A 16,402-nucleotide genomic window follows, 5' to 3' on the forward strand; every position below is an offset into this window, starting at 1 on the left:
GAGTCTCGCTTCTCAGTATGGTGTTGTCATTGGAGAGTTTAGAAGTTTTAGACATTGTCTGGCGCAATGAAAATTGTGTGCGGGAAAGCGTACATCCGATAGATAGTTGGCTTGTAAGCGGGGCTTATTACCTGTTATTATTAGTCACAGCTGTAACTTTCTTCATTCTATATTAAATTGAAGTCTATTTTAAAAAAAAAAAAAAAAGTTATAACTTATGTGATATCAAAAATATATATAACTGTAAAGACATTCAGTGACTTTTTAATATTCCAAGTGATTTTTATTTCTATTATTTATAAAATATAGCAGAATTTGTTTAAATATATACAAATAAAAAATATCCAAATCTCTTACGGATATTATATAAGCAAGACCTGTGTATTAATAATCTTGGAAAAAATTTACATATAATATTTTTTACAACATCTTTCATAACAATGTGTTAAATAAAATCTATTTTTATAAAATATTCTATTAAAATAATATTATTTTATAAAAATATCCACATTATTGTAAAATATGTTGCGTGTATCTTAACCCCGGTATTGCTCCTTGCAGCAATTCTGAGTCGTTGCATTTCGTCTTTGTCCACCTCACAGGTTTTTTTTTTTTTACTTGTTAGCAAATTAGCACGGAAGCTCACTAGGAATATTACATGACCAACCGGAATTGACCCACTGCACCAAAGTCCTAAGTTGTGTGGCCTGGAGTAGTGCCACACTCTTGCAAGCAACACCCTGATCTCTCTCTCTCTCTCTCTCTCTCTCTCTCTGGTGTATGGCTTCATCTTGCATTTCCCCTGCAACAACACCTACTCACTTCTCCAGTCACACTTCACAACCAAAAATGGCTTTGCTGCATTCATTTCCCTTCCACAACACTTTACTCTCTGTCTCTCTATCGACCCCACCTGCCCACAAACTAACTGTACTACCTCCCCTTCTTTATATTTCACAACCCCTCAGACAGCCACTACCTGTAAGAAAAAGCAACAGCAAGTGTGTTGCAGTCGCTGACATTAAAGCTGTGTCTCCAATTGATGCCAACCAGGAGGAAGAGGAGGAGGAAGGTGATCACAACGTTCTTGTGGGTCCTCGCAGTGAAGAAGAGCGGCGAGGTGAGAGGGTCGTGGCGGACTACGATTGGACGGAAGAATGGTACCCGCTTTACCTCGCCCAGGACGTGCCCGATGACGCACCTCTGGGTCTCACCGTGTATGACAAGCATATCGTCTTGTATCGGGACGGGAATCGGCAGCTTCGCTGTTACGAGGATCGCTGCCCCCACAGGTAAAGTCTGGTAAAGATTCCACCATCATCTCATTGAACTGTACCAGATATATATCGGAGGGATCACGAAAATTAGAATATAGATTCAGTTTTATTTCTCTATTTTGGGGATTCTAGGAACCCAAACATAGGATTGGCTTTCGAAAGGGACACTTTTGAGTTTGACTGCTCACGTAGGATCATAAAAATGAGGTTGAATTTAGGTTTTGCAATTCATGCTCTAGGGAGAAACTTTGATTGTATTGAATGCTATTTTTGCTGTTATTTGTGGGAAATATGCACTAAATTTTGGTCCTTTTATGTTCATTCTACTTCAAATGAAAGGATGGAGTAAAAAATGATGAATGCGCAAACACTTCATCAAGGATAATCATGGTCAAGCCATTAAATCTGACTTTTGGTATTGGTTACAAGCTAATATAGCGGCTATTTTGCTTCGCATGGGTGACTATGCCTGAATTACATGACCAACTAAAAGAAACTGAAATACCTTTCTAACTCTCTTTGTTTCTTGTTATGATACTGTGTTCTGCAGTTTGAATCGTTGATATAAGATCTTCATCATGTCATACTTTTGATGAACCTATCATTTCCTATACGGGCTAATCTTACTCTTAGACTAGCGTGTAGGAACGAATGAACAATACGCAAGAAAAAGTCGCATAAAAGCATGGTAGCTTCTGAAATTTAAACTCCATGATGAAAAAAACTTTTACCTTTATTCACTGCTTGATGCAATAGGTTAGCAAAGTTATCTGAAGGCCAATTGATTGATGGAAGACTAGAATGTCTGTACCATGGCTGGCAATTTGATGGCGATGGTAAATGTGTGAAGATACCCCAGGCATGTCTTAGTTTACATCGTCCCCATTTTTGTTTTTGACTACATGAATGCTCATCTACTTCCCAAATTATCCAAGCTAATGATCTCAAACTTATCTGCCACAGCTTCCAGCTGAGGCCAAAATTCCTCGATCAGCTTGCCTCAGAACGTATGAGGTGAGAGACTCACAAGGTGTTGTGTGGGTATGGATGTCACAGAAGACACCACCGAACCTTAATAAACTACCTTGGTTTGAGAACTTTGCCAGGCCAGGTTTTCAGGATACTTCCACCACCCACGAGCTTCCTTATGATCACTCCATACTTCTTGAGAATCTCATGGATCCCGCCCACATTCCAATTTCACATGACAGAACAGATTGGAGTGCAAAAAGGGAGGATGCTCAACCATTAGGTTTTGAGGTGACTGAACGTACTGATCGAGGATTTGCGGGCTGGTGGGGTAAAGCAAAGGATAAACCTCTGCCAAATTTCTTACGATTTGAAGCACCTTGTGTTCTTCAAAATAACCGGGAACTTGTTGATGAGAATCGGGAGAAGCATTACTTCACAGGCCTATTCCTTTGTAGACCAACTGGGCAAGGGAAATCCATGCTTATTGTAAGGTTTGGAACAACAAAAAGATCCCCCTTGGCGAAGTTGTTCCCACAATGGTACTTCCATCAGAATGGAGCTAAGGTATTTGAGCAAGATATGGGTTTCCTCTCGTCCCAAAATGAGATTCTAATGAAGTCTAAAGTTGCCACCAAGGAGCTGTACCTTAATCTAAAATCCTCGGACACATGGGTATCTGAATACCGTAAGTGGATGGACAAAGTAGGGCATGGAATGCCGTATCATTTTGGGCACAGCACCATTTCATTGCCCAAAGAGCCTGCCGTGGTGGAACATGCACCGGCCGGACTGGTTGCTGGAGTTTCAGCTTCTGCACCAGCTAAAGGAGGGATTGGAACAATGTATGCTCCAAACTTGGCAAACAGGTATTTCCGGCATGTAATCCATTGCAAGGGATGCAGAACCGTCATTAAAGCTTTCCAAGCCTGGAAAAATGCCCTTTCTGTTATGGCTCTTACACTGACCGCATTGGCAATCCTAGTGTCTGGAAGGCAGTGGAAGGCCCTTCTTTTAGTACTGGCAACCGTGTGCTCTGCTGGAGCTTATGGATGCTCAACTGCCGTAGCACTGAATACAACCAACTTCATTAGGACACATAGGAGATTGTAATATACCAAATGGTACGTTTATTACTTCAGGGAGGAAAAGAACCCATAGGATTACAAAGGGCAATGAAAATATAATGATGTACACTAATGTAGATTGTGGTGTTGGAGTTGATTCTACCATCAAGATTTTTATTGCAAATGTTTCTCAAAGTTATACCATTTATCTGTCTATCGGCTTCGAGCCGCTTAGTTTCACCTTTTTCAGCTGTGGTCATGCTTGAACCGAGATTTAGCACAGCCAACTCTCTTCATTTGCGATTTGTGCGTTAGTATCCAGCCCCAACAGCTGCCTGATAGTTGGAGACTTGGAGTTCAATTGAGTTGAACGACAATCAACTGATGAAGTCTTTTACAAATTAAGATAAATATATAAACATACGATCACTGAAATTAGTAAATGATGATAAAGTGTAGATGGGGATTAAAAAAGCCAGGGATTACTGACAACCCAGTGGTAGCATCAGCGCCTGATCTCTAGTATGTGCTTTGGAGTCACAACAGGTTCAACTTCTTCAAGCGTCAACAAAAACATAACAAGTGATGTGTTTTTAACAAGAGAAACCTTACTAGTGCAGCAGAGTTCTGAAGAAAGCATGCTAGCTTCAAGCCTATTAAATGAGTAACGGGAAAGCGTGCCCCGCTACTTTCAAGTACAAATAACCAGCACTAAAATTCAAGAATTAATAACAAGTTACAATTGATCAATTGCTCCTTACAGGTAAAAACAACGTAAAATAAGTGTAATTGTTTTCGGTCAGAGAAAGTAGCTTCATAACGAACCTAACTTCGTGGCTGAACGCCTTCTATTCATCTACAACAATCCATGTGCCAAAAAGCTATCTCTGCCCATCATGCATGGTTATCGATAAACTATACAAAAAATTCTTACACTTTTCACTCACAAACCATCACTTGTTTCTCACTATGCAACCCAAACTACCAAAAGTTTTCAGCTTCCACCCTAAGCTACCTATATTTTTCAATTACACCCTGAGTTCAGATCTAACATTAAGATTGTGACACATGGCCAATCATTCATTTAACGGTCAGATACTGACCGAGAGTCCAAATTGAAAAGTAAATGTAGTTTAGCATATAAAGTTTAGGGTGCAAAATGAAAAACAGTTGGTAGTTTGTGGGTGAAAAGTATAATTCAACCATCTTAAAACTTGAGCCATCTTTTTTCTTTTTCTCCACTTACAACTGCATTTGATGCTGATGCCTGAGCTGCCTCAGCCTCCACTAAAGCTTTGCGAGTCTCATTTAATTTTCTCATGGCAGCTTCATAAACCAACTTCTCCTTCCGGTTTCTGTTAACCATTTCTTCAAGCTTCTCAATTCGCATCCTCAGGTCCTTTACCTCATCATCGTAAGCAATCAGAGCCCGCCTATCTACTTTCTTCCCCTCCCCAGAACCTCTATTTTGCTGCTTCTTTCCTGACCCACCATTTAGAGCTTCACTATGCATTGTGAGTTGGTTATTGATAAGACTAAAGACATCTGGTCTCAATTCCTCTTCTTCCTTTGCTGCCCTAGCCAAAGCTGCAAACTTCTTATCACGTTTCCTCTTACCACCTCTGCTCCGCTTCTTCCCTTGACTCCCGTTGGTCTCTTCACCTTCACAAGACTCAAGAGCATGATCAAGAGATTGCTTTGGTGGAAGGACCTTCACACTGATGGGATTCAACATTCCCTGTCCAGAAGCTCCTAAACCCATCCCATCACGATAACCCATATTGGCCATCATTTTTGAAGCTATACCCCGAGTGTGATTCTCCCACTTGGCAAATATGGTAGTTTCTGTCTGGATTCCTCTCTGCTGGGTGGTGCTTTCAAGAAACCCTATACCTTGTGAATCCTCTTCATAATTGCTAGAATCAGACTGTTCAGAGCCAGAATCACTCTCCTCATCATCACTCACTTGGGCATATTCAGATAATGAGATTGCATCTGGCCCAAGCTTTGCAGAGCTTCCATCATCTCGGAAAACAACTTGCCCTTCTCCAAGTTTGTCATCCCACGATTCAAGTTCAGCTTCTCTCCAAATGCCAGATTTACTATCTGATATTGCCCAAATACTGGAACCCACAAGTGACTGATCCCAAATTGTTGGGATGTACTTCTTCAAGGAGGACAATGGGACATCAACACCTGTACTCATCAAACCCATGTATGCTCTAAGAAGCTGGAAGTAACCACATGAGCAAATGATAAATACAAGGACAATGATACAACATAGTCACTGTGTCATGCTATAAGAGATGTATAACAGGCAAATAAAACTTGTGCCATTTGATTAAAAAACCATGAATTCATATTGTGAATAGTTCTATCACAGTTGCCACATTTCTCTTCTGTTGGCAAGACTAATGCCAAGCAATTATATCACCTTCTATAGAAAGCCAACTCGAGACCAAGCAAGTTTCTTTGATTTTCTAGGTACATCATAATGACCTTCATCTGCAAGCTGCCTTCCTAACATAGAGGCTGCCTATATCCTCCCATTCACCTCATAATATGCATTGCAATGAATGGCAATAACAATGCACACACGAGAAAAGTAACAATTTTTAAAACAAAATTGCAAGATTTCTACTCATATAATTGAAACAATTGCAACATACCATGTGATAAGCGACAATTTGTACCGAATCGACATCGTTGTTGTAGAAAGAACTTGCACATCTGCACAAGTACCATGGTCTTTTACTCAACATCCTAGGCAGATTATTTTTCAGTTATGGTAGCACAAACTGATGCCTAACAACATTATGTAAATTGCTTCTTCTCTTACAAGAAAAAGAAAATCCATTTCACTCAATTCGTAATTGCATGTGCAGACGTGTCTGTACATTCTTATAATCAAAGTTAGAGAGAGGCTTAACAGGAATATTGTAATTGCTACTAAATTTCCCCAGCAAAAGGTAACCTGATCATATATAATGTATAGTTTACATGTATCCATGACTTTATACGCATGTATAAAACAAACAAGAAAATATTCAAATTATTACACCCACCACCCTTCCCCCGAAACTAGCTTACATCAGATCTTCTATGACTCTAAACTTGCAAGGAACCATCCAAATGGGGAAATGGCTGTGGAGATATCATTCGGAGGGGGGATCATTGTGGAAGGCAATCATCGATGTTAGATATGGAGCGGCTTGGGGTGGGTGGTGTTCTAATGAAGTGAGTGGGGGGTATGGCATGGGTTTATGGAAGTTTATAAGGAGGGGGTGGCCATGTCTTGAAAAACAGATTTGTTTTGTAGCAGGTGAGGGCAACCATATCAGTTTTTGGCAGGATGTGTCGTGTGGAGATCACGCATTGAAAAGGGCGTTTCTGGTTTATAGCATTGCAGCAAATAGAGAGGCTTCAGTCGCGGATATGCGAATATTTTTGCATGGCTCTCACCTGTGGAATATTCTTTTTAATAGGAATTTCCATGATTGAGAATTAGCTATTGTTTCAGATTTTTTCAGCTTACTTCCAAGGGGATGCCTACGACACAGTGGGATAGATTGAAGTGGAGGTCTAATAATAAGAAATGCACAGTTAAGGCATATTACAAAATCCTGACAACACAAGATCATACCCCGTTCCCTTGGAAAATTATTTGGAAGTCCCGGGTGTCCTCTAAAGTTGCTTTTTTTGTTTGGAATGCTGCTCTTGGGAAGATCTTGACTATGGACAATTTGAGGAAGAGGGGTTGTGTTGTGGTAGATTGGTGTTATATGCGCAAAAAGAATGGTGAATCTGTGGACCATCTTCTATTACATTGTAAGTAGCAAGGGGGTTGTGGGATGAGATTTTTCAAAGGGTTGGTGTTCTTTGGGTGATGCCTTCGAGGGTGGTGGATTTGTTGGGATGTTGGAGTAAGTTGCAAGGTTGTCATCAAGTGGCTGCGGTGTGGAAGATGATTCTGTTATGTATCATGTGGTGTATTTGGTTAGAAAGGAATGCACGTTGTTTTAATGATAAGGAACGTACAAGGGAGGAGCTAAAGAATTTTTTTCTCCACACTTTATTGCTTTGGTTTTCCGCTATTGTACTAAATGGGGACAGCGCTCGTGATTTTTTGTCTTTAATTCATCGCAGTTAGAATGTATTTAGGTGTTCTTCTGTATGCTCCCGGTGTACACGGCTTATGCCTATCTCATTCATTTCAATAATATTTATCTCTTACTTATCAAAAAAAAAAGGGGGGGGGGGGGGAGTAATCATTAAGTTCAACCAAAGACGACAATAAATTTTTGGGTACAGTGCCCAGAGACCAATGATATAATGGATTTCTTTTTTCTACTAAAAATATGAGCAATTCAATTTTTATGCGTGGCATATGTCATTTATTTGACTGAACACTATAATAACTGAATAAATCCCAAGTAAAGTTCATATCTCATAACTAAAATGTAGCTTTCTGGAACCCTCGAGTAGAATGCCATGTGACACTAACACCTATATCAAATATGTTATGGAGATGCACACATTATTTGTGCATGCAACCAGAACATACATGGTTGAAAACAGAAGCGAAAGATTTTTTTTTTCCAAAATCAAAAGGGAAATATACGATTTTGACTAGGCCACACAGAAAACAGATGATAAAAAAATTGTGCATACCAACATATTTTCGGATGTTGGTGTAAGAAAAGAAATCTTTGCAGAATCAAAACTGTCTGACTCAAGGACTCGACCCGTGTACCATCGGCCATCAGTGTGACGGAATCTACACTTTGATCCAACGGAGCAAATTTGCTCCTCCAGTGGTTCCGGTTCAATGTCTGCTGAGTCAAGAGGCTCGACTTTAACATCCTCAGATGTAGGGTTGGAACCATGGAGCGCCGAATCAGCTTCTCGTAGCAATCGTGCACGCTTTAGGTGAAAAAGTCCTTCCTCTGCATCTTTTATTGCCTGAACAAGCTCCTCGTGAACCTGAGTGAACATTACAGTTGAGTCTATAAAGAAGTAGGAGCCATAATGACATCAGAAGAAAAGTATCTGCAATTTAACTGTGGCGTCTTGAAACGAATTCCAAAGTGAATAAATATCAATGCATCCAACACCTTTGAGAAATTTATACTCAGGCAATGACAAAAAACCAACGTACACAAAGGGAGGGAGCTGTGAAATAACTCGGTAAAGCAACACCGTTTTTATTCATTTTAACAAAATTGAATTCAGAGTTTGAAATACCGAAAGCTTCGAGATGTACAAAAATGGGCACACCCGATCTACAATAAACCCTTAAACTAGAGAGAAACAATTTGGAAGTGCAAAACCAATGCCGGCATTAATGATTGTTCGGACTGGGCAACCAGCAAAAACTCTTCTTCCTAGTTTAAAAATCGCATTTCATCAGTTAATTCGATATTATCAAAATATTGACTCCCAATCGACGGAAACCCTAAGATTAAAAAAAAAAAATTTGGGTGACGAAAGGAGGCCGCAACAAGGAGAGGACGTACCGAGAGAAGCTCGGGATTGGCAGGGTCAGAGGCTAGGGCTTCGTTTAGAGTAGCAAGTGAATCTCTTTGATCATGCAATTGACACTCCAGCTGGTCCTCTAGAAGTCTTTCTTCCTCGCTCCCCATTTTAAGTCGAGAACCAGCGGGGAAGGGTCGTTGTCTTCGGAGAGGGTTGCCTTCGTCCGTAGGAGTTTGCTGTGAGAAATAAGAACACGACCGTTCGTCTAAGTTTAGAGGTGGACCGAAAACAGTTTATAACTTTATTACATAATAAACATGGGGTTAAAGTGTTTTGTCTTTGGGCCAGAATTCGGACCATGCGAGAGGTTTTGCGTGGCCTAGACTCACCAGAAAGGTTCAGAGACCCCGACGTAAGCCCAACCCATTTGGTAAAGAGCAACGATAGTCTCTCCTTCATTTTTTTTTTTTTTTTTAAAAATGAATTTTATTTTTTTTATATTTTGTGTACTAGTTTGAAAAAATTTAATGATTATATGAATTAAGACCTAATTTTTCTTCATTAATCAAATTAATAATAAAAATTTAGAATTTTATCGAAATTGGTGAAATATGTTCCACTTTCGTAGAGTATGTCTCTCTCGTGATAATTTTTTATGGTATTTTTATTCTATCATATAACAATGTGATGCATTTGGAGAAAACTAGATAATTGGTACTTTTAACTCATGCATGCTTATCCGGCTGCCTTCTTCCACACTCAACGTAATATGCATGTCCAACCAAATACTTAGTAAGGCTAAACGTCTGAAAAGCTGTGAGATTATCAAAGTTTTGTTCTTGATTTTAAACATAAACTATGATTTATTGTATTGTTAAAAAGTAATGTTAAATACAGATATAAAACGAGGTGAATTTTCCTTAAAAAAGAATAGAACACATCTCCAAAATATAAAATGATATTTTTTATATAAATCCGATATCATCATTTATTTTCTTATCATTTTTTCATCATTTCATGATGTGATATTATATAATATTCAATCATCTAATATCATATCATGAAATAATAAATAATATTAAAAAATAAATGAATATAAAAAAAGTAATGATACTCATCATCTCATGATGTGATATTATATAATCTCTAATTATCAAATGCTATATCATAGAATAATGAACAGCATTACTCTTTTGATGTTTGATGTTCATCTATACTTTAAAGAAATGAGCTACACTTGTATATCCGACTACATTACAAATAATTTCCCATCGTTAAAATCTGTTGCTAGCAGTTACAATATAGATAACGGCGTAACGTTACCCGATACGTGAAAAAGACGGAAACTTATTTTTTTCTTTCTATTTTTGGTCAAACCGAAACATGTTGCTCCGCTAAGAATCAAAATCAAAATCAAAACTCAGGGCCAAAGGCGGGGATTTGTTCGAGTGAAAAACCCTAGAGAGAGAGAGAGAGAATGGAGCACAGTTACGAACACCATCAAGCAACGGACAGCTTGGTGAACCTCTTCACAAAGGCGAACCACGATCTGACCGTGGTTCAGCACAGGCTCGAGAAGGAGTTTCAACAAGTGTACCCAGACAATGTAAGGACAGTTTATTCCCTAATTTCGGGATTATTCCTTGACTTTTATTATTATCATTTATTTCATGGTAATATATATATATATATGTTTTTTTGTCTCTTAATTCTAAGTTTGCTTGGTTTGCCTAGAAAAATCTGAGAAATATCGGTCTTTCAATTTCTGTTTTCGGTAATTATGAAATTGAACTATCTTCTGGAAGAAAAAAAAGGACTCAAATCGAAAGCTTTTCATTATCAAATGAGAAATAAAGCAGCTGGTGCTGGGTTTTGAATATCATGCCGAGTCTTGTCTTGGAGGTAAATCTCATGCAAGGTCTTGTTTCGTTTGAAAAGATAAATGTGGGAACCCAATTTTTCATTTTTAAGTTGAATTTCGTTCCTTTTTTCAATTGTTTGCTTAGGAAAAAAGTTTTAAAAATTTGTATCCCTGGTTATAGGCACTGTTTGATTGCTAGGAAGCTGCGAGTAAACTGTTGCAGTAGGAAATCTCTCGTCTTTTAGTTTTGGATTCTAATGATGATATTTGATTTTTTTTTTTTACAATCATGCAATGATTAATATGAAATTATGAATTTAGATGGTTTCTGTGAAAAAGCTGAAGAATATAAACTTCAAAGAGTATTGTTTGCTTTATTTGGCGGCTCTTTGTTTTTTTAATAAGGTTTGACTTGTTTGACGGCTCGTTTATAGTCTATTTTGTCCATTCATATAGGAGCCAAGTAAGTGTTAACATGGGCCTTCAATATTTCTTTTCTCATTTATTTTTCAAATCTCATTTCCTTTATTTCTTCCAGCTACTTGGGCAGTGGTAACCAGAGCAATGATGTCATTTACATACATTTCCTTTTGTTCTTGGAATTATTCCCATTATGGTTATGATGGGCGGATTTCATATTTTGAATGTTTTCTGCAGGCAAATCCAATGAAATTAGTGTCTAGAATAAAGAAGATACAAGAAGATCTGTTGACCTTGAAAGAACAGTGTCACGAACTTCTGGCAGCCAAACAGGTACTTTCCTCTTTGATCACTTCAAACTTAAAAGGAAGAGATAAGATATTCTAATCTCTGACTGCACATATCAATAATATCATCTCATTCTTGTTTCTGGCAAATGAGATCTCACTAAATGAAGACCTGATTATTTGGTGTGACCACTTATTCTATGTTCTATGCTGTTCTAAGTGATGAAGAAAAATCTGTAACAAAATAAGAAAATAGTGGGTGTATTTTTTTTTTTTTAAATGAAATCTTGTTACTTATCGGAAAGAGAAGGGAGTGGCCTCTGAAGTTAATTTTTATTTATTACTGATTGCACTTTCAGGATTTGATTGATAAGGCTCAAACTACTCTTGTTGGGAACAGAAGTTTGCTGCAGCGGATGCAAGCTTCTGTGGGCATTCCCCTTACCAGTGATTCTGATGACCCTGCATATGCTAATTTCAACCAGGTATTTTTTAGTCCTGAGATATGTCTTGGTAGACTCCACACTCCACTTGTGTTGCTTAAATCTTTCATAGTAGAAATTAGCTGCCTACCTACGTGTTTGAATCTTTGATATTATAAATATTCTAAACCTAATTGAAATGTGAACTATTTTTTATCACAATGCCAATGGAAGAGATCAAAACTTACATGTAGGAACATCACATGTTCTCCACAATCTAGTCTGGTAAACATTCTGGAAGTCCCATAAAAATGTGCCTCTGTTGCATGTTATGTTTCATTTGGATTGCAAAGTTAAAACTTTTTAGTCCTCCTGCATATAACGATGGTATATGATTTTTGGTTAATTTTTTCTCTTCTCCAATCCATTTACTTAGTTGATACTCTTTTCAAATTTAGAGCAATCAATAAACTTGTTTATAACTTCAATCTTTTCTCTCATTCCTATTGCCTGCGTGAAAGAAAACCAAACAAAACTCAGTTTCTCCCATCTTTACAGCAACCAATTGGAGAACCTAGAATTTATTATTTGACCTTGTTAACTATTATTTAGAAGGTTGTACTTCTTCCTACGCCCCAAAACAAAAGCTTATTTTTTGGAAAGGTTGCCTTTTTTCCAAGTGGTGTCCCGAGCGTTGGCACCACTTGCCAGCAAGCAACCAAGATTGAACACATGGCGGGGCTTTTCTTGTTGGGAAATACCTCTGAAAATGTAATTGGTAGCTTTCATCATACTGATAAAGCATACACAAATGAGCCCTGCTACACTCAGTTTGTCACTTCTCTTCATTGATTCTAGGAAGACAAGCTCAAGCTCATCACCTTTTGGTCGTCAAATTTGCAGGTCGTTGATGAGTGGGCAGTTCAAGTCAGATCTAGGACAGGTAAGGGTGAATGTCGGAATTAAAATGTAGTTTGGTTATTGTGCTCATTATATGTTTCACTGTGCTCTGTTGCCTCATTTGCTCCATTTGTGTCTCTATTTGACCTAATTTAGCCCTCAAGTTTTTCATAGTTAACCTGTATGGGGCAGCCGAGATGGGATTGGTTGGCTGTTTAAATCGTAACAGTGCACTTTATTAGCAGCATTTGACAGATATAAAAGGCAGATAGTGGGGAAATGTGTTCTATTTGGTGCAAGAACTAACACTTTTCCTGAAGTGCTAGATCGGTATTTAATAAGTTACCGAGGACAATGCTAGCAAGCAAGTTCTTTTTATACCATATAATGAGCAGTTAATTGTTTCTTATGCAGGGGATGAGCAGCACAAATCGGACTCTAAGGATATCAACAAATTACTCTTCTCAGCTATAGTTCAAACCAACTGAAAATGCTGAAAAATGTTCAGCCTGGCCAAGCATAATATTGTAGTGTGACATTAGAGCACAAAGAATTGAAAATTGTAGTGTGGCCAACAACTTTTGCGCAGAGGTGTTGTTGATTGTATTAATTTAGTCGATTTCATGTGAAAATTGGATTGTTTATGACAATATATTTCTACTTGAAAAAAAAAAATCAGTCTAGTTCGAACTTATGCTGAAAATGTAGTGTTTTATCTAGATCAGCTAGTTGAGCCATATGGATTTGTGGATAAGAATTTTCTCGATTTCACTGGAAATGAAGAGTAATTATTTAGTACAAAATATTCGATGTTTTCATTTCACTTGTCCACTTAATTAGACAATGCCTAAAATATATCCAACTTGTGTGATGGGAGGATTTTCAATCATTTCACTTGTCCACCTAATTAGACAACGCCTAAAATATATCCAACTTGTGTGCTGGGTGGATTTTCTTCATTTCAAGTGGAATAAATAAAATCTCATTCTTACCTTAAGACTCATTAGAAAGGCAATGCAGAAAGTTTCGTTTTTGATGATAGTGTAGATTATAACAATGGATTAGAGGCCAATCAAACAAGTTGTTGCCCTTTTTCAATATAGGGGGCATGAGTTGGGATCGAGCTGATCAACCACCTTGGGAGATGCTGCTACGTGCAAGTGGCAAATTGATAGTCACCGGTGAAATTGGTTTCAATGATTGGACAAACGCTCATTTCCTGAGCTTGATATGATTCCTTTTTTCTAGCCCAAATCTAGGCCCCTATAGTGGATAGTGGAAAAGATTTCGCATATTTTTGTTGTTGGTAGTTAGTACAAAGCTTCCCAATATGTCCTTAGTTCTGAGATGAGCCATTCAGGAGTGGTGTTGCATCATGTCAGTCCATCTGCATATAAAAGCATGCCGAGCAAATGATAAAGCAAGTTTATAACATCTCCAATCGATTCTACTCTCAAAATCCATTAAAGAATAATATGCTTAGAGATGGAGCAGAAATGAATCTCTTTAGGTGGACCAGTTCTTTCTGCCATTGCCAAATTATTTTTTCTTCCCTTCTTTTATCAAATTGAAACAGAAGTAGTAGTGGTTTTAGCTTTTGTCGAAAATGCCTTTTGCTTTCGTCACTCTTCCATATGCTTATGCTTAAATCCACTATCTCTGACAAATTTCAAAAGCTTATGATGACAGAGGGAATGTCCTTTTTTCTAGTGACCATTTGAAAGAATATGTGCTAAGTGCAACCCTAACCCTTGAGAATGAGCTCACAATCATGGCTGCTGCTCCTTTTTTGGTAGCTTATTGACAACCGATTGACCTTTTGAGATATACGTATCTTAATTTTCAAGTATATATCTTGTCTATAGGCATATCCAGAATAATTTGGGCAAAAAGACGGCCATTTGTCTCCAAGATTCATCACAACCCAAATGTTGTAGGCTGTCTCTAGCCTTATCACGGAATATATATCCCCCTGTCCCTTCTACTTGTTAGAATAAAATCCGATCAAACTCTTGATTTGATTATCATCCTTGTATATATATATAATAGTATATAATAGAGTGAAGCAATGCTACGTACAATTCTTATTTGGAAACTACAATACAGATATAGGCAATTTTATTTTTAAAAATTTTTAAAATTATTAAAATATTCCTCTTAAAATGATATTTTTTCTCATTTAATAAATAACCAACACATGCCGTCCTCAAGTGAAGACTGTAAATAGAATTTCTCAATAAAAAGACTTGTATTTGGAAATAAAAGAGGAATCACCCACCAATAATTAGATCAGAATTAATTTATAATTTAAGTTCCTAGTTAAGAAATGAAGATTTATAATATCATGTTTGATACATGAATATTATAGAATGTATCTAATCATAAATATAAATATTTTTTTATAAATAAATGATAATAATTTTCCCCTAAAATAAAAGAAAACGAGATTTATGTGTCGACTCCTTTCAAATTCAAGCACGCATTATTTATATTAACGAAAGAAAAGAAAAAATGTTGGGTTGCGGCCACGAAATGCATAAAGGAGGATGGACTGATGAGGCTGCTGTATCACGAATTTATCTGTCCATGTTGATTGCACAGTCAACACTTTTTTCTACAAAAACCATTCTCATTGACCAAATACCCCTTTTTATAAATTTCAGGACATTCATTAATTATATATTCGTCAACTGTGTGGGACCCATCTTTATATAATTAAGGAATAACTTCAAGTCTTGAATTGCGGTGCAGTTATTTTCTAATTAATAAGGTCACATACCATATGAGTTTCCCTACCAACTCATTTTCATACTTCGTGAGATCTAAGTTCATACTTATCTTAATTCAAATTATTTTATTATTTATATCTCATCTTATTATTCAAATAGATTTTTTAATTGTATATTTTTTTTCTTATAAGTTGTAAAATTCTGTCCATTATTTTACGACAATCTACAATTTCCATTTATCACATTCTATCCTTATTGCTTTTCCTTGCATTTCTTTATATCCTTAAATATTAAAAAAAACACAATATTATTAAAAAATATGTTTTTAATCACTAAATTAAAAAAAAAAAATGACAGTATCCATACCGAGACCCACAACTAAATTAAGAATGAGGTAATGTTTGGAAACTAAATTGTTCTTAGACTACTTCATTATTATTCATAAAGAATTTATTACTATGTAAACTAAATTTTTCTTGTGCTATATAAATCATCTCATCTTATTTTATTTTATTTAATATAATTATTATAAAATTTTAAATTATTGTATAAAATATAATAAATTTTTTAATTTTTTTAAATTTTAAAATAAAAATAATATTTTCTTAATTTATAACTGTTGTCTCGTTTAATCTCATCCATATAACCTAACTATACCTTCAATTAGAATCGAGAAAAATAAGAACATATTATGGCCACTACGTTGACAGGCCAATTATGACAGCTTTGACCGATGAGAAAAGTCAGGCGCCTTCGTAGTTCGTACTTGTTCAGAGCATGGGGTGATGATTCATTGACCAATTGTTAGAGAGGGAGACAGAGATCACTGTTCAACCAGAATGATCTGTTTGAAAACTGCAAAAGTAGGTGCTCAGAAATTTCGTCGTAACAAAATTCCAAAACTCAAAACCGCGTGGAACCCAAATTTGCATGCATCTTTGGCTTTAGGATTGGGACTTCAACACCAAATTATTATAGCTGAACCTTGATCAAGT

General features: G+C 36.9%; 3 protein-coding genes across 5 annotated transcripts; 2 read left to right on the forward strand and 1 right to left on the reverse strand.

Moving 5' to 3' along the window:
- Nucleotides 1-667: 667 nt before the first annotated feature.
- LOC122315429 (protein TIC 55, chloroplastic) lies at nt 668-3,527 on the forward strand. Of its 2 annotated transcripts, none has more exons than XM_043131308.1 (3): nt 668-1,302; nt 2,034-2,136; nt 2,241-3,527. In XM_043131308.1, the coding sequence occupies exons 1-3, from the start codon at nt 1,043-1,045 to the stop codon at nt 3,357-3,359; spliced, it is 1,482 nt and encodes a 493-aa protein (XP_042987242.1). In that variant the 5' UTR covers nt 668-1,042; the 3' UTR covers nt 3,360-3,527. The 2 variants fall into 2 exon arrangements, with proteins under 2 accessions (XP_042987242.1, XP_042987241.1); XM_043131307.1 differs by having other exon boundaries at nt 670-1,292.
- A 498-nt stretch (nt 3,528-4,025) lies between these two features.
- On the reverse strand, nt 4,026-9,074 carry LOC122315431 (zinc finger CCCH domain-containing protein 22). Its single transcript, XM_043131309.1, has 4 exons — nt 8,830-9,074; nt 7,985-8,296; nt 5,983-6,043; nt 4,026-5,509 (listed from the first exon to the last, which is right to left on the reverse strand). The coding sequence occupies exons 1-4, from the start codon at nt 8,953-8,955 to the stop codon at nt 4,521-4,523; spliced, it is 1,488 nt and encodes a 495-aa protein (XP_042987243.1). The 5' UTR covers nt 8,956-9,074; the 3' UTR covers nt 4,026-4,520.
- Nucleotides 9,075-10,150: 1,076 nt separating this feature from the next.
- On the forward strand, nt 10,151-13,481 carry LOC122315000 (spindle and kinetochore-associated protein 2). Of its 2 annotated transcripts, none has more exons than XM_043130669.1 (5): nt 10,151-10,394; nt 11,307-11,402; nt 11,716-11,841; nt 12,637-12,721; nt 13,093-13,481. In XM_043130669.1, the coding sequence occupies exons 1-5, from the start codon at nt 10,266-10,268 to the stop codon at nt 13,164-13,166; spliced, it is 510 nt and encodes a 169-aa protein (XP_042986603.1). In that variant the 5' UTR covers nt 10,151-10,265; the 3' UTR covers nt 13,167-13,481. The 2 variants fall into 2 exon arrangements, with proteins under 2 accessions (XP_042986603.1, XP_042986604.1); XM_043130670.1 differs by having other exon boundaries at nt 10,160-10,394; nt 12,682-12,721.
- Nucleotides 13,482-16,402: the final 2,921 nt, after the last annotated feature.

Source organism: Carya illinoinensis, chromosome 7, assembly GCF_018687715.1.
Source record: "Carya illinoinensis cultivar Pawnee chromosome 7, C.illinoinensisPawnee_v1, whole genome shotgun sequence".
Classification (NCBI taxonomy): domain Eukaryota; kingdom Viridiplantae; phylum Streptophyta; class Magnoliopsida; order Fagales; family Juglandaceae; genus Carya; species Carya illinoinensis.

Bases quoted from the DNA above. Each gene is read 5' to 3' on its own strand.
- LOC122315429 (XM_043131307.1), top strand. From the start codon at position 781: ATGGCTTCATCTTGCATTTCCCCTGCAACAACACCTACTCACTTCTCC. The intron at 1,293-2,033 runs GTAAAGTCTGGT...TTGATGCAATAG, and splicing joins GAGGATCGCTGCCCCCACAG to GTTAGCAAAGTTATCTGAAG. The intron at 2,137-2,240 runs GCATGTCTTAGT...TATCTGCCACAG, and splicing joins AATGTGTGAAGATACCCCAG to CTTCCAGCTGAGGCCAAAAT.
- LOC122315431 (XM_043131309.1), bottom strand. From the start codon at position 8,955: ATGGGGAGCGAGGAAGAAAGACTTCTAGAGGACCAGCTGGAGTGTCAA. The intron at 8,297-8,829 runs GTACGTCCTCTC...ATGTTCACTCAG, and splicing joins CCAATCCCGAGCTTCTCTCG to GTTCACGAGGAGCTTGTTCA. The intron at 6,044-7,984 runs GTATGCACAATT...GTACTTGTGCAG, and splicing joins CAACATCCGAAAATATGTTG to ATGTGCAAGTTCTTTCTACA.
- LOC122315000 (XM_043130669.1), top strand. From the start codon at position 10,266: ATGGAGCACAGTTACGAACACCATCAAGCAACGGACAGCTTGGTGAAC. The intron at 11,403-11,715 runs GTACTTTCCTCT...TTGCACTTTCAG, and splicing joins AACTTCTGGCAGCCAAACAG to GATTTGATTGATAAGGCTCA. The intron at 11,842-12,636 runs GTATTTTTTAGT...CATTGATTCTAG, and splicing joins CATATGCTAATTTCAACCAG to GAAGACAAGCTCAAGCTCAT.